The 23,005-nt window shown below is 39.5% G+C and overlaps 3 protein-coding genes across 6 annotated transcripts; 2 read left to right on the forward strand and 1 right to left on the reverse strand.

Annotated features, from left to right (window-relative positions):
• Positions 1-3,409: 3,409 nt before the first annotated feature.
• On the forward strand, positions 3,410-7,867 carry saxo4 (stabilizer of axonemal microtubules 4). Of its 2 annotated transcripts, none has more exons than XM_079450622.1 (12): positions 3,410-3,433; positions 3,720-3,812; positions 4,136-4,253; positions 4,329-4,473; positions 4,567-4,630; positions 5,084-5,163; positions 5,255-5,320; positions 5,396-5,482; positions 5,566-5,646; positions 5,955-6,049; positions 6,404-6,505; positions 6,583-7,867. In XM_079450622.1, the coding sequence occupies exons 2-12, from the start codon at positions 3,722-3,724 to the stop codon at positions 6,611-6,613; spliced, it is 960 nt and encodes a 319-aa protein (XP_079306748.1). In that variant the 5' UTR covers positions 3,410-3,433; positions 3,720-3,721; the 3' UTR covers positions 6,614-7,867. The 2 variants fall into 2 exon arrangements, with proteins under 2 accessions (XP_079306748.1, XP_079306747.1); XM_079450621.1 differs by having other exon boundaries at positions 3,431-3,464.
• A 3,012-nt stretch (positions 7,868-10,879) lies between these two features.
• Positions 10,880-13,733, reverse strand: lrrc10b (leucine rich repeat containing 10B). Of its 2 annotated transcripts, none has more exons than XM_079450869.1 (2): positions 13,297-13,733; positions 10,880-13,009 (listed from the first exon to the last, which is right to left on the reverse strand). In XM_079450869.1, the coding sequence occupies exon 2, from the start codon at positions 12,742-12,744 to the stop codon at positions 11,512-11,514; it is 1,233 nt and encodes a 410-aa protein (XP_079306995.1). In that variant the 5' UTR covers positions 12,745-13,009; positions 13,297-13,733; the 3' UTR covers positions 10,880-11,511. The 2 variants fall into 2 exon arrangements, with proteins under 2 accessions (XP_079306995.1, XP_079306996.1); XM_079450870.1 differs by having other exon boundaries at positions 13,228-13,368.
• A 1,861-nt stretch (positions 13,734-15,594) lies between these two features.
• On the forward strand, positions 15,595-22,975 carry fads2 (fatty acid desaturase 2). Of its 2 annotated transcripts, none has more exons than XM_079450509.1 (14): positions 15,595-15,815; positions 15,961-16,295; positions 16,818-17,062; positions 17,965-18,075; positions 19,485-19,682; positions 19,808-19,909; positions 20,080-20,205; positions 20,293-20,353; positions 20,610-20,686; positions 20,795-20,892; positions 21,056-21,152; positions 21,239-21,318; positions 22,319-22,444; positions 22,673-22,975. In XM_079450509.1, exons 3-14 carry the CDS (start codon positions 16,856-16,858, stop codon positions 22,722-22,724), a joined length of 1,335 nt encoding a protein of 444 aa, XP_079306635.1. In that variant the 5' UTR covers positions 15,595-15,815; positions 15,961-16,295; positions 16,818-16,855; the 3' UTR covers positions 22,725-22,975. The 2 variants fall into 2 exon arrangements, with proteins under 2 accessions (XP_079306635.1, XP_079306636.1); XM_079450510.1 differs by having other exon boundaries at positions 15,605-15,830; positions 16,088-16,295.
• The last annotated feature ends 30 nt before the right edge of the window (positions 22,976-23,005 follow it).

Consider the following 23,005-nt stretch of genomic DNA (forward strand, 5'->3'; position numbering starts at 1 on the left):
TGTGGTGCAATGTACATGCAAGTGTTCAAAGAACAATACAGGATAAGAGATCTGTGATGATGTTCACAGAGGGAAAATCATTAGACACGTGAAGTTTTACAGGACTCGGCGGAAACCCTTACGAAAATAAATCACGATAAAGGTAAAAGCGTAGTACCATGCTTTGACTAGTAAAGAAATGAGGAAACCATACACACTTCATTTCCATACTGACAGTTTTGAATGCACTTCAGATTCAAACACTGACTGCATGTGTGAATAAGTGGAATCCGTTCTTCATCTCGTCTGTGAGATGAAGAAGAGATATAGTCGTCTTCTCTATGGCACGTGAATAGATTTTCTCTTTTTAGCGTCTTTCTGCTTCCTCTGCTCCATCTGTCTTACTCTCCACATTCACGCTGTATGCTGGGAAAGACACAAGCATTCTCTGTTTTGACAAGATAGTTCCTGGAGAAAGAGAGTCCAGACCCTGCAGGACCAGCATCCCTCCGGACAGATGGAGAGAGAGGGGAAGGAAGGAAGAGACGGGCTGAGAAAGGAAAAGAAGAGAAATGAGTGTGAAAATGCAAACGTGAAACATGAGATAAGAGGTGCTGATATATTTGCTCAAAGTAGAAAGCGAGAGGGTTGACATTGAACAAAATTCCTTATCTAGTTATTCTTCAGTCACTGTTTCTTTAAAGTTGATCATTTTTGTGCAATATTTTTTGTGTCACTGTAGGACATTGCTTGACATTTTATTCCAACTTCCCAAATGTCATATGAAATACTGTATTGTATATAAGAGAAAGCAGGAGCAGTTCTGAAAGGATGAGAGACAGAGAGAGAGAAAATGTTTCTATCGAAGCCTCAAGCAAACAAACAAGAATGATTGATCTGAGAGGACAGAACTGACTTTAAACTGGAGATTACGTCCACACACAACACACACACTGAGACGAAAAAGTCTTTTTTTATTGCAAAGCTTTATTGCATTGGAGACCTCTGATTTTGTTGCAGTGAATAATTTATTTCCAACGTTATTTTGATTATTAAAATTAACCCTCATTTCATGCCTCTCGAAGTCTTCCCTTTCACAAACATCTTTCCGAATCGACTTACGAGTCCATGGCTAATAATGTACGCATCAAATTCAAACGTATTTCAAATGAAATGTGAAAATTATGAATGAATATATGATTAAGCAATTTAGCAATATTTTCCGTTTGGTCATTCTAATACTAAGAATAAGAGTGTGTTTAGTATAAGTGTCTTAAAGGGACAGTGCACCCAAAAATGAAAATGTTGGCATGAATGACTCAACCTAAGTTGTTTCAAACCTGTATACACTTGTTCTGTTCAACACAAAGAAAGATTTTTAGAAATATGTTTGTTCAAAGTAATGTACAATCATTTTTCCTACTATGATCAATGATGCCCCAGACATCTCAGTTGCTTACGTTTTCCGAATACCATCTTTGTGTTCAACCAAACAAAGAGATTTATACAGGTTTGGAACAACTAGAGAGTGAGTAATTCATGGGCCTTGGTTATAAAATATTGCATTTCATCCATAAAATGTGCACATGCACAGTCAATAATGTCCGTATAATTGTGTCCAGTGTGTTTTCTCTCAATATTTAGTTTTTACTGCCGATCGATTTCCTTCTGCGTTTATTGCATATGTCCAAGGGAAAACCGAGTTCCTTCACCTGCTTTAGATGTTTCTGTGATGAGCGGCGTCAGTTTTATCTTTTGAAAGACAGTTTCATTAAAGAGACACATCTTCTCAGTCCACTGTCACCTCCAATCACCACAACAAAGCACCACATGCCATTTATGCTTGACTTTGGGAAATCAGAAAAGATATTTAGTCATCGTCATGCTTCGGGATGCAAAAAAATGAATCTAGGCTTTTCTGAGGCCCTGGAGTCTCCTTATTAAATGAAAAAGTCAACTATAAATTGTTGTCATTGCCACCGGTGGCAGATGTCAGTCATGGCCGTCAGTCTTTACAAAAGAGATCAGCTGTGCCAAAGTAAAGGTAAATGGCTTCTGGGTCAGTGATCTGAACACTGTGTTCCCGTCCTGCAGTCTAAAAATGATCAGGTTTGACTGACAGATGTTTTAACACGGGCGGCCTTTATGTGTGAGTACAGCTGGGTTGGGGATAAAACAACTGAGCTAAGATTTATAACTAAGAGCGTTTCATCCTGTTGTATCCCCAGCCACAAAGCCTTGCATTTACGCTTTCTGAAAAAGGAGAGTTTCATGGACTCGGGAGGGTGACAGGTCGCCCCACGTTTATTCACTGGGACAGTGAAGGTGATTGAGAATTAATGGGGAAGAGAGGTGGGCCGCAGGGGTCCGTTGACAGCCGCCGTAATGATGGATATGACTTTATCTTTCCAAGCCTGAGAATGATGCCGACATCATAATGTGTTATTGCTTGTCTCACGCCTAGGGGACACTGCTGTAGCTCAGGTGTGATGATAAACAACACCATGCGGTTATTAAATGTGTCTGGGTGTAATAATATGCAGGCACAGAGGCCAACAGTAGCCTTGGCACTCACAGTAAATGTGGATGTGTCAGAGCAAATGTTAGGACTCAAATGTTAGGAAATGTTGGGATTCAAAAGGTTCTGGATTCAAAAACAGCTAAGAGAGCTTAAAGACAGAAGAAGCGTTTAAATACAGTATAACAGCAAACATTTAAGATATTTAATCATGTTTGGTTGTTATTATTATTATAATAATGAATCTTTCCTGTGTTCTGGATATTTTATTGGGCAGAAATAGTGAGTAAATTGTAAATATTCTATGGCACCAATAGGAGGGCCTTGAAGTAAAAAGGATGAGATCCACTTTTCTAACCCATCAACAGCGCCGTCCAGTGGTCAAATATATGTACAGTCACGCGGAGCTGCGCAAAAGATCCTTTTTTTATTGAACACAACCGAGAAAAGACACAAAGTATAGCAACAAGTGGCCTACCGTATATACAGCACAATAAACATACATACATCCAGGGGTTAGATCAAGCATAAGACAGATACATTAAAGGATTTACATATAGCATATGTTTAATGGATTTCTTATTAAAGAATATATACATTTCAATTTCCTTTTCAAGAACCAAAATAAATGTCTACTTGCTATCATTTGCATTCATAGATATAGAATATAGCATCAATAAATTAAAAGCTAACATGCACTAAAATACTCACATGACGTCAGAGGATCTCACCTGATGACGTACAGTACAACATCTCAAGTAAACAAAGAGCCTAAAAGATCTGTTCGTCTATCATGAATATCTATCCATATTATTATTATTATTATTATTATTATAAAATATTGATTTATTCTTGGCCCTCACCTTACGCGACACTTCACCACGTGACGACCCCCAGGTGGTTGTCGTGGTAACAGCGCGACTCTCCGGCGCACAGGTGAGTTGCGGTTGTTCGGCGCGCGCAGACGGTAAACCGGCTTTATTTGTATATCCTGCTTATTTTATTTCCAACAACATGAGTAAAAAAATCAAGTTTTCTTTGTAGTTGAAGAGAACCGTCAGGTGCGCGTGTAAATGTTATAAATGCGCTTTTGTACTCGCACGCTTTATTTAGTATTTTTCGTGCAATAACTGGATTGGTGTTAATCCGCAGAAGACTGTGTTGAATTTGTTTTATATTTATATAGTTTGTATGTGTGTTGTGTTGGTTTTGGGTTGTTCAGAGATGGTTGGACTGTTAGGAGCAGGTAGACCAGTAGGCCGGTTAAGCAACACTAGTCTTGACCATTACTGCACCTCCTACAGACATTCATATGGTGAGATTACACCAGGTGTTTAACCCCATACAGCACTGTCTATACTTAACAAATATGTTAAGATGCAAAGGAAATCAGATCTTTTTGCTTTCTTTAAGTACACGTATTATAAAGTCTTGCTGAGACATTTTCTTTCACCGTAAATGCATTGTTATTATTTAATATGCATTGTTATTATTTACATGCAAAATATATAATTAAATGTAAATAAAGAAATGTTTAATATTATGAATCAACAACGTTAGGACTGATATTGGTACGACAAGTTGAGGCTTTACTGTGAAATTATTCGTTTTTTGGATAAAATGTCGAGTGTTGTCCAGGTCAGGAGTATTTCCAGCCGTGTCTGGGTCATCATTCTGGGACGGGTTATAGTGCCAACTTTCGTCCTGTCCTCTACTACACCTCCAGCCTGGACCGCTATGATAATCCACACTTGGGGTATGACAGATAGCACGTTTACCTCTTCTGTAAATCACTTAAACACCTGTATCTTTGTTTTATATCCTCTCTTAGTCTGTCACTGCTGGACAGCTTTGAGTCTCAATCTAAGCGTCATTACCGGCGTTTGGTTCAGCCTGACGGGACGGAGGCTCTGTCCTGCTCGGGGTCCAGACCTAGAGAGAGCGGATATTTACAGCTTCACACTCAGCCAAGACCTGTGCGAGCCAACACACATTCATACAGTAACACAGCAGGTCTTCAGATCACTGGACTGTTTTAACTAGACGTCATTGTTCTGTTTCTCAATCAGACTGTGTCCTGTCAGTCAGAGAACAACGGATCTTACAGTCCTCGCCGTCCTCTTAGAGTTTTGAGTAAGTCAAAATAGGAATAATTACTGTCGAAAAAAGATTTAAGATTGACTGATGAAGGAGAAAAATCCTAAATGTTTGTTTGTTTGTTTTGTGTGTGCTGTGTTGCATTATGAAAAACGTATAAAGGTTTTTTTACATTTAAAAGATTTTCTTGTGAATTGCTATTTTTTATATGTTTTTTATTATGCAAAATACATTTCTTTCATGTTCCCTTAATCCATTTTAAACTGTTTATTTAAGCTTCATTTTAGTTCCATTCCTAGTGATTTTGTTATGTGCTTTTGTCATAAGATTTTATTTATTGGTATATAGATTTTTTTCGCAGCTTTAGTTTTTGTTTCCAGATAATAATTTTAGTGATTCAACTTCAGTTTATTGTTATTGCAATTTCGTTTTTTTGGCCTTGTTTTATTTGATTTCGGTTCAACTTTACAGTATTTGTTTGTGTATTAGTTGGACGCAGAGAGGAAAGTGGTTACACTGAGGGAACCAGCTTACAGCCAAACACTTTCCTACCTCATCATATTAACATGGTGAGTGTGTGTATGTGTAAACCCGCCCTGTAAATAAACACTATTCATGAGTCAAAATTACTTTCTGGTTTTATGTCTTATTGGGGGTCAGGACGATGCACGCAGGACACAGCAAAGTGTGACGAGGACTGACTTCATTCCCAGATCATTCTTACAGGTGCTCTGTCCGGTACTCTTGGCCTCTGTCCATCTTTACTTTTAAAGATTTTAAAAGTGTGTGTGTGTGTGTTAGGGCAGTGAAGCATTACCAAAACTTTCTTCCTGTGCACCTCGAGAGACTGGATTCACAAGAGACACGCAGAAACCTCTGACCAGTTCAGTATGTCTCTCTCTCTCGCTTTCTCAATATGTCATCAGTTCTCTGACCCGGGATCAGTTTTTTCTGGTGTTTTCTGGCCACAGGTCTCTTTTCGGGGTAGCTCCAGTGAAGCAAACAGACAGAAGGGCAGATCACCTGCAGTCAGATGGTCCATTGGGCCAATGGTAAAACAAACTTCCAGATATTTTGATTCATCAGTGAATACTTCAAGCTGCTCTTTTTGTCTTTTTAAACCTGGACGTTTACATCCCTTGGTGTACCAGTAGAAATAATGTTTAATAGTAATAATAGCACATTTCAACATTTGTCTAAAATGATAAAAAATAAAGGGCTTCAAAGTTATGAGGGTTTCTTAGGATTCTAGGTACTTCGCACAGTAATCCTTTCCAAAGATGACTCAAAATCGTGTGTGTACAGTATATATTGTGTGTTGGTGCTTTAATAAGGATTTCTGTCATTGTGTATTCTGCAGTGTTCGTCTGGATTCATCCTCAACGCCCCCGACATCACAAGCCTTTCACACACACCCGCCAGCCCTCAAGATTTCATCACGCATTATCAAAGCAAGTGAGTCACATCTGTGTGTTCTCTTAAAGGCGACATTTACTGCTCATTTATTTCGATCGGGTGTTTTCGTGCCGTGTTGATTTCAAGAGGTACAATTCCTATTAATGAAGCATTACTTGACATTTAACTCGGTTTGAGAAAATGTGAAGTTTGTCTTTATCGAAAGAAAGGTTATTCAAGACATTGCCATCATAAACCCGCAGTATTAGTATCGTTTTTCATTTTTGAACACGTTCATTGAACTTAAATGTGACTATATCGTGATGTTGATGATTTCGGTCGCTAGTGTGTACCGATTGCTTAAATCTTGAAGATGTGTGTGTTCTGACTGGTTACGATAATACGTGTCTTCAGGTTTTGTGACAGAGCGTCAGTGGAGCAGGTGAGAGCAGATTGGATGAAAGGAGGCGTACAGATGCACAGACCGAGCGGCTACAGCGAGCGAGACAGCAGCAGGTACACATTAACCCATATACCTCTCATTCACAAACACCTGAACATGTGTTAAAATCATCTGTCTGTCTCTCTCACAGGCGTAAACTCGGACATCTGGATTCACAATAAACCAGAAATAGATGAAATACTGGTCTTCGAATCACAAACAAAATATTTCTCATATCTGCCATGTCTGCTAAGGCATCTCTCTGTATTTCAACTTTACTGTACTTTATTCACGTGGGCTCGCAAGCACTTAACAACCCCCTAGCGTGACTATTGAAGAAAGCGTGTTAACATCAGACCGAATGTGAGAACAGAGATATTTAAACACCTTGCATACACCGAAATCTGATCAGAATGTATGCTCGCACACACGTAGCCTACACAAACGCATTAACGTGCACAGATAAACACAAGCGTGCAGAGAGAGGAGTGGCACTGACAGAAAGCTCAGCTTGCTGGCATATGGGCACAGTTATGGTGCCTGCCTGCTCGAGGATTATGTGTGTGCGAGCTTCCGGCTCTTACATCTAAAGGCTCACACTGCACAAAATTAATTTATAGCTTAAGAAGCAAAATGACCCAACATATTAAAGTAACAGTTCACACAAACATTCTGTCGTCATTAACTCGCCCTCAGGTTGCTCCAAACCTCTTTTTTCTGCTCAACACAAAGGGAGATATTCGGAAGAATGTCTCAGAACAGATCTCATCCTACGTTTACTTCCATAGTAGGAAAAATAAATACTATGGGAGTCAATGGGGCGCGAGATCTGTTTGGTTACTGACATTCTTCCAAATATCTCCCTTTGCGTTGAGCAGAACAAACTTATTTGAGGGTGAAAAATGATGAGGGTGATAACACTGGAAGTAATAGTTTCTTTAAATCTTTAATTACTTAGTCATCCTTACTGTACTTCTGAACTGTAAGACTTTCTTTGGTGTCTTAAAAGATGTACTATAATTTAAAAGCTTTTTCGAGCCAATATATACAGTATACAGGCTCTTAGCCACCGTGTCGGTATAATGAAAGTGGTTATTTCTGTCTGTTCCAAGCTTCAGAAGGCTTTAAGCATAGCATAAATCTGTCATTTTGACAGGCCCGTTTTTTATTCACTTTCATTATGAAACGAGATTATCTTTTCAACACAAATGGGGTTTTGGAAGAAAGTGAGACCGTTTTGCAATGTCATCACCGACTTTTAGTTTTAAAGTGTAAAATGAATAAACCTTTGAATTGTATACCATTCTTTTTGTATATAGATCTTCTGTGCATTGTATTGTATTGTGGTATAGTCTCTTTGTACTGCTGTTGTTGTGCACCGGATGCTTCATTGCGTGTGCAAACATACCTGGCAATAAAGCCTTTTCTGATTCCATAAATCCTTGATGGTGTCTTGGTAAAGCAAGCATCCGGAACTCTCTATCATCACAGTTAAGATTGCATGGGCATGCGCTTCTCACATTTTCTCACAGAAGTGTAAATATGTAGGTTTCACGCTGCAGTCTAGCCTGTCGGTTATGCTTTTAATGGCCTGCGGTGTAAAACTGGCATATGAAACAAGCAAGCAAACATGCCCTACTTATCCACAGTGAAATCATTGGCGTCGGACCGCGATGGCTCCTCCCTTCTGCTGCCACACTCACACAATGAGTCACATTACAGACAGCAGATGATCTGACTGTGACAGAGGTATAGAAGTACATCCAGCGCTTGTTCAAGACTTCGTGTTACCTTGTGTCAGAACGGTGCTAGCATAAACTGGCAGTAATGATTAAACACAGAGCCTGTGCTCTTCTCGACAGGTCTGGACTATGTCAGAGTGTTCAGTGACTTCACAAATACTCGCCGCTTGGGGCCTCGGGATCCAGAACTGAAGGCTGGGCCAAGATTTGTCTGCCTCGTAGATTTAAAGGTGTCATGCGTATCCAACGTTTCTTGGATTTAGAAAACTATCAATTTACTGTCCACACCGCCACATGAAAACGTTTAATCTAGCTATTTTAATGCACAAGCCCATTTAGTCGAAATAGATTTCTTTTTGTTGTCGTTGTTTTATTGTTTATTAGTACAAAAATGGCGCCGTGATCTCAAGAGCAATTCCTGTTTTGTTATTGTTCTACTCTATGGATGCTTTTCTTTTAGATGTGGAAATATTTTTGAAAGGTTATTTGTAGCTAAAGGTATCATTGTCGTTTTGGTGTGAGCAGGCATTATATGTGTTATTGTTCATCTAGAAATATTTGAGCAGGCAGTGTATAGACCACTTTGTAAGATGTAAACAGTGGTCGAAAAGCACTTTCGGTTTGATTTTTATTGTAATATATTCGTTTAAAAATATGTTTGTGTTATAAATTGTATTCTGTTATTCGGTCAAACGTTTGTACGGTGTCAATATTTTGAAACACTTACACTTCTGGACTAGCCTTGGATCAGTCTGCTTACGTTTTCCAAAGTGGTCTATAGTATATTCTGCGCAGTATTTAGTAGCCTACGTAGTAAACTAGTGATCCATTCCGAAGAGTCATAAACTAAATCGCAAAAGAAATGTCCACTAATAATGTTACATGCGTTTTTGTCCCTTTACAAACCTTTGAATTTTTTAGTATCGTAACAGTCATTGAATGCTGCCTGATTTGCCAGTTGTCGAATGGATACGCACTCATTCAGAGACAGGCAAGTAATGTACACATCACAAAGTATTTGCACCAGTTAGACAAATACGTTATCGTGACAGTTTAGAGCAGAACACATCACGAATGTGAACGAAGGAATGTTTTTGTAAATTGAAACTTGGCTGGTTTAAAGACACCTGAGCCGTGCACAGTCGTGTAAAGGCATTCGCTTTGGTGTTGACTCTGGCGAGCAGAAAGGGACGGAGGCGCGATTCTCTCCACTTCATGTCACAGATTGTGCCAAAGCACTTGTTTCAGATTCTCACAGCAATAATGACAGACTCAAAACGTTACATAAATATTTTAACAGATGGGATTGAAATGGAGAGAAAGCGTTTAGACGGCACAGTGATGGATGAAGGACGGAGGAAAGTTCAGTGAAATACTTGGACTGGAGTAAGACAGCTGGAAGAGAAAATCTGTCAATACAAAACCAATGGTGGAGGGAAAGAATGAACAAATTAGGAAAATGAAAATGGGCTCTACCTTTTATATCTGACCTTATAACGTTTATTATCATGCTGTGTCATTTTCTCTCAGGACTTGAAGTGATCGTTCACCCGAGAATAAAAATTCTGTCATCATTTATTCCCCTCATGCAGTTGAAAGCCTTTACAAAATAATGTATTTTGAGAAATGTCTAAGTTGTTTGGTGTTCACACAATGGAAGTCAATAGGGTTCGATGTTGTTTGGTTTCCAACGTTCTTCAACATATCTTCATTTCTGGGTGAACGATACTTTTAAACCGAATATTTCCAACCACACTTTGATCTCTGATGTTCCTTCTCTGTCTTTACATCGAGTCCTTTGAGCAGGAGACAGAAGAGAGATGGTTTACCTCAGTATCTGTCTCTTGTCTTGGCTGAAGTTTTCCACCACTATGATTTTAAATGGAAACTTCAATTCTGTGAGTGAGGTTTGGATTTTTGTCAGGTTACGACTGGGCGACATATTGAACATTCACAACATAGCTGCAACAGAATTAAACCGCAATCGGTAACCTTCGTCTCTATAACCATCTCTGTTTAAAATTTGTGAAGTAGTTTTCAACACTAACAATAACATATAACATAATAAAATTACAGATTGCAGATTTAAGAAACATTTCAATACATTAAGTCATTTTAAGGCCATTTGGATTGAATCTTTTGATGACAATGGTTCACTAAAATGACCTTTCAGATGCACCAATATTAAGACATATGGGCCCTGTTTCACAGACAAGGCTTAAGGCTAGTCCCAGACTGAAATGAATGTGTGACCCGTCTTGACTGAATATAACTTGCCCAGGATAATGTTAAAATATATCAGTGCGTTTGTCTCGAGATGTGTTGTATTTTTATAAAAGCGACATAAATATCTTAATTCAACCAAGGCATAGTCCTGGCTAAGTCGTGTCTGCGAAACACTCTGGGTTATTTTCAACCCAACTGTTGGGTTAAATTAACCCAGGAAGAATTTATATTTAACACTGGGTTAAGATTACCCAACATTTTGGGTTAAAACATCGCAGCGCTTGGTTTACAAACCAACGGTTGGGTTCTTCCATTGATGACCCAATGCAGGGTTGAAATAACCCAGTATTTTAAGAGTTTATTACAGTAAATATTGTCAAAAGGCTGAAATTTGATTTTAGTGATATAGTCCAGCCCAACTCATGGCCGCTATCAGATTTTCTTTACGCCCCACAAGACATGAATCATTGAAACATGTTTGACAAACTCAATGGTTATTTAATAAGAGTATATTTGGTTTCACCAACACACATCAGCGCAATTGCAGTATCAAGTGTCTTATAAACAGTACACCCATGTCTAAGAAGAGCTCAACACACAAACACACAGCACACAATATAGTCATTTTGTGCAGTTTCACAGTTGATTTCTGACAGTTGTGAAGTCTTTAAACCCTGTCATTATTGAAGTCTTGTGTTTGCAACAATGGTCCAGCCAACAAAGTGCTTTCAAAAATAGCAACGCTGTTATACTTCATTGATGATCTGTTGGGTGTTTGAGTGATGCTATTTCATAACTTTGTCTTCAAAAAAATTGTTTTTAGTAAACAGTCATTTAGAAGCACAGCCGCCAGTATTTCCAAGTAAAACATGTTTAGATATCCACCTTCTCCCACTAATATTATCTTTCCTTTTTTTTTAGAAGGACGTCATCATGGTAATTCTCCACTTCGTTTTTGAGATTGAACCTGCAACCCTTAACAGAATTGCGAATATATTGATATTTCCACATACGTCCATCCCAAAGAGAGTCTGTTTTGTCAAGTTGGGTTGCAATACTTTTTGGTGGCACACTTTACTTCTGACAGCACGCTATTGTAACCCATGCAAACTTCATGCTCCTCCCTCTTGCGCATATTCCTCTTCCTCCTCCTCTTCATATTCGTAGTCCATTCCTCCTCTTTCGTACTCTAGCTCCGCCCTTCCGTACTCATCATACCCCTCGCCCTCACAGATTAGCTCTTCCCTTTCATACTCCAGACCCTCCTCCTCATACCCAAGCTCAGTCTCATCGTGCGCCACACCTTGTCTCTCAAGCTCCGCCCCTTGCAATCCACCCCCATCCTCCTCTGTCGATGGCACCGTCCCGTTTGTTTCTTTCTCTTTAGCTCCTGCCAGATTAAGGGCGGAACTCATTCTCAGTTTCTTCAGTATTCCGTGAATGATGGGGTTAGCTGCCGCTGCGGCCGCAGCCGCCGCCTCCTCCGCCTCTTTCTCCTCCCGTTCCTTTGCTTCTTTCCTCCTCTCTCTGGTTTGCAGGACCTCCTCGGCGCCCTCCCCGACGATCAACACCTCCTCCCCGACGCGCGGTGGCTCCTTGACAGGGTTGTGGTCATAGGAGAAGAGGCGCAGCGCGGGGAGATGATGCAAGTTGGGGAACTCTGATATCCGATTGCGGTCCATGTCCAGAATCTCGAGCTGCTCCATCTTAAGGAGCACACGTGGGAACTCCTGAAAGCGGTTTCCGTAAATCCAGAGACCTCTTAGGGCCTCCATGCGCCATAGGTCAGAGGGCAGGGTGCGCAGACGATTGTCCCCTATCTGCAAGGAGCGTAGGTGGGGCAGGTCGTAGAGCTGCTTGGGAAAGCGTTGGAAGTAGTTGCTCTCCACCCAGAGACAGCGCAAGCTCTGTAGGTTCCTTATTTCTGCTGGCAGGCTCATCAAACGGTTGCTGCCTAGGTAGAGACACGTGAGGTTGTTCAGCTTGCACACCGACAACGGAACATCATCAAGCTTGTTAAAGTCGAGCGCAAGCGTGCGCAAACCTTGCAGCCGAACGATGCCCTTGGGGATGTCGCGAAGACGATTCCCGCAGACATAGAGTTTTTCCAAATACTGCAAATCCAGGACTTGCCGAGGAAGGCGGCGGAACTTGTAGTAGCTCAAGTCCAATGTGGGGTCTCCGCTCGCCAAGAGGTCATCGACTCCGAGCGGCAGCTCCTCATCCTCCACGATCTCCTCTTCTTCCTCCTCTTCTGCCTCTTCCTCTCCTTCTGCCTCTTCATGATCTTTCTTGTCCTCTCCTTCTCCGTCGTCCTCGGCCTGCTTTCGAGAGGAGTTGCCCATTACTTTGGCCGGCTAGCCCGGCGTCTGTCTGCGTGTCTCAAGTGTGTTTCAGGACGGGGTGAGAGGGTGAGGCGGTCTGTGGGGTTGGCCCCGCCTCCCCGTGTCTGTTTCAATCTGTAAGATTGACCCAGTACAGCGACGCATGGTGCTGCAGACGACTTCACCTCGGATCCGATACGGCAAAGTCCAATGTCAAATGGAGCAGTGATGACAGCAAAGAGCCATTGTGATGTTTTGTGTGGCTTATCTCAATTGATACTTTTGTCTTTGTAAACAAATAAATACAAACTGTGCATCAGATAGTAATAGTAGTAGTAGTAGTAATATTCATAATAATAATAGTAGTAGTAATCGTAAGTATAGTTTGAATTATAATTTTGGCACAAACAAAAAGTACAAGACAAATGTCACTTGCTCTTAAAAATGAAACAATTTGAACACATTTACTTTTAAAATTGTAGGTGTCAAATCTGTCTACATTACCTTCATAGTTGTTCACAATTTGTAAATAAATGGACATATATTTGTTAAAACGAGACCGTTTGGACTTACAGCACAGTCACAAACTTTCAGTAGCAGATGTGTCACAGCTCGTGCTGATCGGTGTCTGCGCGGGCACGCGGCGCTCGCCCCGGCCGCCGTCCGCGTTTCCCGGGCTCGTACTCCCACGCTGACCTGGCCGGCGGCAATGTGAACCGATGATGTGGGAATAACTCCGGAAAATCACACGCGCGAACCTTTGTGGAAATCACACGCGCGATGATTTGAGACGTCGGCGTAAAGTTTCCAGCCGCGCTCGAGGCTCTCTCGTTCTCTCTCTCTCTTTCTCTCTCTCTCTCGTTCTCTCTCTCTCTCTCTCTCTCTTTCTCTGTCGGACGATCAAACCGGTATCGCGTTTCTCTCTGTCGGTTCGGAGCGCAAAGCGTTGCCATGGACCGTCTCTCTTTTCCTTAGCAACCGAAACAGGGACATGAGAGTTACATACTGTCACGTGGTCTGAGGGAGAGAGAGAGAGAGAGAGAGAGAGAGAGAGAGAGGGAGGGAGAGAAAGGGAGAGAGAAGTAGGGAGAGAGAGAGAGAAGTAGAGAGAGAGAGAGAGAAATGGAGAGAGAAGAGAAAGTAGGGAGAGGGAGAGAGAAAGGGAGAGAGAAGTAGATTGAGGGAGAGAGAGAGAGAGAGAGAGAAAGGGAGAGAGAAGTAGATTGAGGGAGAGAGAGAGAGAGAGAGAGATAGAGAGAGAGAGAGAGAGAGAGGGAGAGAGAGAGAGGGAGAGAGAGAGAGAGAGAGAGGGAGAGAGAGAGAGAGAGAGAGACAGAGAGAGAGACAGGGGGTGGTCAAACTCCATTATTATAAGTTCTTGTTGTGCAAAAAAGGAAACGTTTTCATTAAAATAATTGTAGGCTGTTATTGATCATATAATATATTATTTTGATATTATGTTTATTATATTTGAAGAGTTTATTTGCAAAAACAAATCATTTCAAAAATTAGGTTTTTACTATCATGTAATCTGAATTATTATTACTTAATGAAAACAGCCCACCTATCACTTGGAATGCACAATAAATATAATTACTGAGTTTTCTGTTTTTGCAAATGATTTATATTTAATGTTTGAGCAAATAGGTTTATGCTACTTTGGCCGGATGAAAAAATATGTGTATTGTATTACATTTGAGTTGTAGCCTATAACTGAATGAATACAATTGCAGAACATTTATGTTTTAAATTGAACAGAAAATCTTTTCTACAACGAAAGTGGTTAAAGATGTAATGAATATTTCGGTCAGCCAATCAACATCAGAGCTTAAAACTGCCTTCGGTCACTTCTCAGAATAAATCATATATAAGTTTGTAAAGTGAAATTGAATGAACTAATGCGTTGAGTTATTCTACATCTCAAACTACCATCCAGCACTTTAACATACAGTAATCGTGCATTTAACCACATTTTCTCTTTGCAGCTGGCCTTTGGTCAGACTTGCCCAATAAGACTATATTAACTGTCGATAATAATTCAATTTTATCTAAGCTGTTATCTGTATGGAGTCCTTTAAAAACAGAATGAAAAGTCTTTGATTTTTAGTTTTCTCTTTTTGATTTTAATCTTTAATTTCATCTTGACGTTTGATAATGAATGATTAATAAATCCTATCATGAAGTGAATGTGCGGCATTGTAATTCTCTGCACTGATAAGTGAACAGTAAATGTGCAGACTCAGGAGGCAGAGGTTTGTAGTCCTCAAGTGTTCGTGTGATGCATCAAAGTTCATCTTCACTCTTCCACGGTGTCAGCGAGCTCACGCCCCCTAGCGGCCAGACTACGTCATCGACCCCTAAAAGCAAATCTGAGCCCTTTTAAGAAATAGCTAAGTCACTTATTTAAATGTATGAGCTGATGGTGAGGTTTATAATGTGTCCCTGCCCACTTGTTTAGTTCATTCCTACGTCACTGATGAAGAGCAAAGTCTTTATCAGTTTGTTTCATGTCACAATGACAAATAAATGCCCCACAAACATTGTATGTTTATTGAATGGAAAACTCTATAAACCCAATTGAGAATTGAGAGAAACGGCACGTGTTGTGTTGTTTTGTCTATTTCCCTATTTTTATTGTCAAAATGTAGCAAACTGAAACAGAAATGAATATTCCAGCTCCATTTTGTTCTTCAATGTCATCTATGAAAGTGCGCTTAAATGAGCATTTATCTTTCAGTCTTATCGTATCCTTTTATGCCGGACAGTGAGAAATCATTCACAGACGGTGGTCAGACAAAATAAAGAATGGTAAATAAACCAAAAACAAAAAAAGTGCAAAGTTCACGAAAATGTTCAATGAGAATTTGCCACAGGACCTTTTATTCTAGCATTTGATGTCAAGCTAGATAACAATTTTCAGAGAAGTCACGCTGAGATAAAAAGTTAGTAAGCCTTAAAATGCCAGAATTTTCATTAAATGTTCTTCAGACTTAAGGTTTTAAAGACTTCTGGTGTTTGGCATCGCCGTGAGACCTTTAAATCGCAGTTATTTGCGTTTATTGTAACTCCTTACAAGTGACTTTTCAATGCAAGTAAGTATTTTCAATGCATCATGCTTTATACCACCCTGCTTAGGCGTAAAATAAAACGCAAATGCACTATATTTGGCCTGTTCTTTATCATAACACATTTATAAACATGCACGAAATGCATGCAATTCAAATGCATCGTGAACAGTCGAAATTGACACCCGTAAATGTCACACTTGTTTAGCAGGGCATCGGTTTGCGGTTTCACAGCACCGGACGGATCTCGAACTGAAGTAACTTCTCTTTATCTCCCATCATTCCCCGCCCTCCCAAAGATCTCCCCGTCTTCCTATTGGCCGATCTCTCGCCATGCCGACGCGGAGCCGACGCTGATTAGTCGGCTGCACTCGAATGATCTGTTCGGAATTCAGCAGCAGTACAGAAGTGATGTATAAGACAGCATGAGCCCATCATCAGACTCCTTTACCCATCACACACACACACTGCGTGATAAAGTGTGCCATTCACGTGCCTGTGGACAGGGTGAGTGATTTATTTTAAAACGTTCATTTTACAAAGTTACAATTTAGCTTTGCTTTGTTTGCATACTAAAGGTCAAGCTGTTTAAAAGTATGTTTTTTAATGCACTTTATGCATGTAGGACTAGGTGCATGAGAAGTATATCTCTGTATAGAAAGACATGGATTGATGTGACGAAAGCAAAATACAGTAAGAGAAAGAAAAGTGCGTGCATTCCAGCACGAGTTCATTCGGTTTGCCTGTGCCGTCCATAATGAATGAGATTACGTGAGCATCCATTGTGTCATTCCTAAACAAAGACCTGACCCGTGTTTTACTTTCATTGCTGTTTATTATATCACAAATCTATTAAAACTGAAAAATAATCATGTGAACGGCGGCGCTTAGCACAGAGAAGCAAAATAAGAATTAGAATTTGTATATTGCGGCTTTTGCTGAGTACCAAACTGTGTTTCGTCGGGCATGTGCATTAGATGCTTTTATTTCAAACTTGATTTATTTTGAATGCATGTTGTGTTATTGCAGTGAAGCAGAGAAAAACGCGCAGCCCGAGAGTTTGAGTGATGGGCGGCGGAGGGCAGCAGACGGACCGGGTGTCCGGAACGGAGCGCAGGTTCGGCTCTTACAGCTGGGAGGAGGTGCAGAAACACACGAAGCGCGGGGATCAGTGGATCGTGGTGGAGAGGAAGGTTTATGATGTGAGTCACTGGGCGAAGAGACACCCCGGAGGACTGAGGATTCTGGGACACTATGCTGGAGAAGATGCGACGGTAAAACACTGACATGCATTTAGACAATCGACGACGAATTCAACTTGAGAATAAAACCTTTGTCATCACCATCTTGTCATTTCAAACGTGTATGACTTTCTTTCTTTACACAAAAGAAGATATTTTGAAAAATGTTGGGAAGAGAACAGCACAGCCTCCCATTCACTTCTATTTTTACCATTGCAAGTGAATGTTAATAACTTTTTTCAAAGTATCTTCTTTTGTGTTCTGCCCAGGAAAGAAAGTCATACAGGTTTGAAATGACAAGAGGGCGAGTAAATGACGAAATATTAAAATAAAATAAATAGTATCTGTGATATTATAATGTTTGCAGTAGGTTGAAAAACAAATATGCCCCCTTGGATATCACTTTTTATGATAAAATAGTAAATATTTGTTTGTATTAGAAACAATAAAAATGAGTTATTTGACATTTAACAATAATATTATATAGACAAGAATACTACAAAGCAATGGCTGTGACTTTAAACTTAGTAAATGGCCTACATAGCATTTAAAACTGTGTAATAAAATAGTTCATAGTTTACATTTAAAGTATGAAACTTGAAAATATAAAATACAATAAAAACTATAAACACCTTAGTCTGCAATGCAAAGATTGCATCTTATTCAATGTTATTATAAATATTAAATATCAAATACACAATGCAACAAAAGTACTCAATGTTTTACATAAATATAGAAGCTGTGATTTTAAACGTAAGCTCTGTAGACAGCATTTTTGGGCATCATATTTGTGTCATGGTGCCTTATTAAAGCCCAAAACTGCTGTCTAAGTACCGTAGGTACCACACTCCGGAGACACAAGCATTTAGGCATTCATTTGTTCCGATGTAAATGTAATTGTATGTAATCAGTGTTTCATTTGTGTTTAATCTTAGGAGGCGTTTACTTCGTTTCACCCAAACCTCCAGCTGGTGAGGAAGTACATGAAACCGCTTTTAATCGGTGAGCTGGAGGTGTCTGAACCTAGCCAAGACCGGCAGAAAAACGTGAGTATAGACCGTTTCACCGGACGCGCGTGGATGACCCCCAGTTCACTTCCGGTTTGTGTTTGGCTAGTGTCTAATTCGAATTCATAGGGAATAATTCATTATTCATATTTAATTTAATTTATGTTCATATGAATTTGTATTCATAATGTACTGTATATCAAATAAACGATTTGATGAATTTGGTTGCATGTTCATTTTTGTAATTAAACAATTTGTTGAATGGGTCCTGTAGTCCGAAACCGTGTGGCACATTGACATCTAGCGGTTGAGCTCCGTATCGCGGTCTGAATTCAAAATATTGGAGAGACAAGTTTAGCCAACTTGTAAGCGCAAACATACATTCTAAAATGGCGGTCGGATTTAGTTGATGTTTGTTTGTGTTTGCCGGATCAGCACGAGTTAGCCTTGAAGTAATCCCAGATATGAAAATTCTTGTATGACTTTCATTCTTCTGCAGAAATAAGATTACTATTGACTTCCATTGTATGGAGACAAAACCACAGAAAGGTTCCTCAAAATCTCTTCTTTTGTGTTTTTCTGAGAACTGCGTTAAAACCACACGAGGGAGAATAAATCATATCAGAATTGTTATTTATTTATCCTTTAAATATCTCTGTCACTCTTCAGCCATTGGTTAGATTTACACAAATTCTCGATTCGTCTGGTTTTATTTCAGGAGCTTACATAGAAGTTTGATTCCAAGGAACAGATGTTTTATATTTTTACAAGCTTTGGATAATTTCCATAGTTATGACCTTTAAACAGATCAACACCTTTTTTTACCGTCCGTGTGGGACAGCTGTAGCTCACACGCACATATAACAGCTTGTTGACTTTAGCTTTGACATTAAACCTTAGTCAACATCCTTTGACCTCTTCCACTGAAAACCGGATGGAAGCCTATATGGTCAGTCCGAGAAAAATGAATGTAAAGTTAGTCCTTCCTGTATTTTCAATTGTGTGCTATTTTATCCGTGCAATAAAAAAAACACAAGGGTTTAACCAAACTGCACTTACTGTAAATTCGACTGTTACCAAAACAAAAAATCACACATGAGATCTCTTTTAATACCTCAAATATTGCTAGCAACCAATGAAATTAAACTGAGAGCAAACCTTGAGTGTCCCCTGGTCTCAGATATTTCTCCTGAGAAAAAGAGTCAGAAATCACACAAGTGTCTGTCAAGAGATGTCAACAATGTCTCAAACTGAGCTCAGATTTGTCAAGTCTGCATATTATTGAAGATCTCAAACATTTCTCATCAAATCGACCCAAATCCAGATGATTTAACATCTACAATCTACATAAATTACACTCTTCATGTGTTTCAACAATTGCACTCTCATTTATAGTGACTTGATATTTATAATATGATATTTATGACAGAGCCGTTTGTTTCTTTCAGGCCGCTCTTGTGGAAGATTTCCGAGCCCTGCGTGAGCGTCTGGAAGCTGAGGGTTGTTTCAAAACCCAGCCGCTGTTTTTCATCTTGCATCTGGGTCACATTCTGCTCCTGGAGGCCATTGCTCTGCTCATGGTGTGGTACTTTGGAACCGGCTGGATCAACACGGCTGTGGTCGCTGTTTTACTGGGAACAGCACAGGTATGACAGACGCGAACCTGCTAAACCTGAAAAGACCAACAGTGTTCTGCTGTCGCCGAAATGTTTTTTCATCAAACTAATATTGAAAATCACAGTGGATATGTTTGTCTTTATGTATTGTGTAGTCTCAGGCTGGATGGCTGCAGCATGACTTTGGTCACCTGTCTGTGTTTAAAACATCACGATGGAATCATTTAATGCACAAGTTTATCATCGGACAACTGAAGGTACGAAACGTTGACGGAATACTACCAGGCAGTAAACCACTCGAGTTGAAGTCAATATGCTAAGAATACCTTAGTTAACATTGCTCACAAAACAAAACATACGATTTATTTTTACATGTCTATATCAGGCATCAATTGATGTCTTTTTTACATTTTGTGCGTGTTCACAGGGCGCCTCCGCCAACTGGTGGAACCATCGACACTTCCAGCATCACGCTAAACCCAACGTCATCAAGAAAGATCCAGACGTCAACATGCTCAATGCGTTCGTGGTGGGAGATGTTCAGCCGGTGGAGGTAAACACACACAGCCACGTCATTTATATATGAAGAAAACATGATCTCTTGTGTTGTTTAAACACCTTCTTTATTTCTCTGTTACAGTACGGGGTTAAAAAGATCAAAAATTTGCCCTACAACCATCAGCACAAGTATTTCTTCTTCAGTAAGTCAAGAAATAGGATTTCTGGTCATTCGTTCTTAAAGGAACATGAGCGGGGTTTGGAGCTGAGCTGAATCTTAAAAACATCCATGCCGGATTCTGTTTTTATTTCATCATTTCTTTAATGTTTCTAATTTCCTCAATATCATCTGATTCATTATTCTGAAAAACGTTCTCCCAAAATGAGTGGTGAATTTCTATTTTCATCTTTGAATTTCAGGATTTCTTGATATTTAATTCCCCGTCTCTCTATTCTCAGTTGGACCGCCTCTGCTCATCCCAGTGTATTTCCAGTTCCAGATCATTCACAATATGATCTCACATGGTCTTTGGGTGGTAGGTTGCCATGACAACTGTTTCCACTTCATGGCTGATGAGCTGCTGTTGAAACGAGATGTTTAATAAGTGTTTCTTCTTATCTGGATCTTCTCGTCTCTTCTGTAGGACTTTATTTGGTGTGCAAGTTACTACGTTCGATACCTCCTCTGTTACACACAGTTCTACGGCTTCTTTGGAGCGATTCTTCTGTTTAACGTTGTTAGGTACTACTGACCGAACGTTCACCTTTAACGTGGTTAAAATGTGACCCAGTCTGGTGTACTGATGTAACTGATGTACACGTATGCGTATTTTTGTCTGCAAGTATTTTCCTGTATTTTTGTTGTACAGAACGGCTGTATGAATGTGTGTTGCGTTGGTCTGCAGGTTCATCGAGAGTCACTGGTTTGTGTGGGTGACACAGATGAGTCACATCCCCATGGTCATTGATCACGAGAAGCATCAAGACTGGTTTAGTATGCAGGTACACTCACTGTTAGTCTTCACAGCGGCATGAAGATACAAAGTCGGACACACGGTTTGAAGAATGCTCCTTTTTCTCTCCTTCAGCTGGTTGCAACCTGTAACATTGAGCCGTCTTTCTTCAACGACTGGTTCAGTGGACACCTCAACTTTCAGATTGAGCACCAGTAAGTATGTGGAACGGTTTGTGCGGTTCATCATTTCTGTAAATCAAGGTTGTGCAATATTAAGAAGTGAATTGAGAAAGTCCGAATTAGTTTCTCATTTACTGCGAATTTAAATTAAGGTATCAAACGTGATGCAACTTGAATTCACTTGAAACAAAACAGAATTTCTGAATTTCACTAATCTAATACCATCTAAGTGTTTAAGCATTTAAGTCTTGTGGCTGCCCAGAAACATTGTTTATCTACACATACATGGACATGGACAAAATGTATGGGGTATATTTGGAAATGTTATATTCACTTATATTGAAAACACATTATATTTCCTAGTACCAGAATAAACTAATATTTTTTTCATTATCTCAAAATTAAAAACTTAAATAAACGTCAAAATAATAGAATAAATCTAATAATAATAATAATACATAGTAATTTATAGATTTTTTGAGCAAAACATATTTTTCTGTTGTTTGACTCATTTGCAAAAGTGATATAGAACTTATGAAACACAGGAATTAAAAAATCATATCTACATGCCTTTATCCAGCAATTTAGTGTAAAATGATATAAAGGTTTTTGCAGCTCATTAAGATTTTTTGTAAAAAAAACTTACTTGATTTACTTAAACTTACACAACATCTACAATTTGCTGTTTATCTGAACACATTGCCATAAAGCTTACAGTATGTTGTCTAAGTTTTGTAGTTTTTACGATTGATATCCGTTGATTTAAGGGTGAATTTAAGTAAACCATAGTGATTTTATAGTCTGTTATACAGTATGCAAGTCAAGTCAAGTCAGCTTTATTTATATAGCGCTTTTTACAATTTTCATTGTAACAAAGCAGCTGCACAAGAAAACATTGACTATAAGCAAAACATCTAAGGTTATGTGAGTCAAAACACAGGTCAAATATCAGAGACACTATAAATTCCTATATGCAGTGTTTATTAAATAAGACTATAAAATTCTAAATCTAAATCAATTTTTTTTCCTCCAGTCTTTTTCCCACAATGCCCCGACACAACTACTGGCGCGCCGCCCCTCACGCCCGGGCCTTATGTGAGAAATATGGAGTTAAGTACCATGAGAAGACATTGTTCCGGGCTTTTGCGGACGTCGTCAGGTATGATATGAATATTAAATGTCTAGGTTTCATTACAAACACTATTCTTGAACGTTTCTACTGTATTTTATATGGTAATTTTCTCAAAAAATAAAAACAACATTGCATCAATTTATGGATGGGCCATAACAAATAGGGTTAATGGCAAACAATCTTTTGTAAACCGTAAAAAAATGCAGATATGTTTTGCACATACATAAGCACTCATTTATTTCTGCTTGCTTGCAGGTCTTTGGAAAAATCCGGAGAACTCTGGCTGGACGCTTACCTTCACAAATAATTGACAAATCCCTCCCATTTAAATCAGATCTTCGACCAATCAGAATGAATAATCATAGGCGTGTCAGTGGACTGACAGTGATTGAGTAGTTTATTAGCTGTTAAGAATGGCACTAAACCACCAGTTCAGTTCCCTCAAATGATGTCGAGCACTTTTGTTTTTGATATTGTGTTGTCTGGAATAGGAATGAAATTGGCACTTTAAATGTGATGAGACTGAATTCGCTTTTAATAAAGGATGTTGAGAAAGTTCATGAATGTGCGGGTGCATAAAGGTACGAG

The sequence above is a fragment of the Barbatula barbatula genome, assembly GCF_947034865.1.
Source record: "Barbatula barbatula genome assembly, chromosome: 25".
Lineage (NCBI taxonomy): Eukaryota > Metazoa > Chordata > Actinopteri > Cypriniformes > Nemacheilidae > Barbatula > Barbatula barbatula.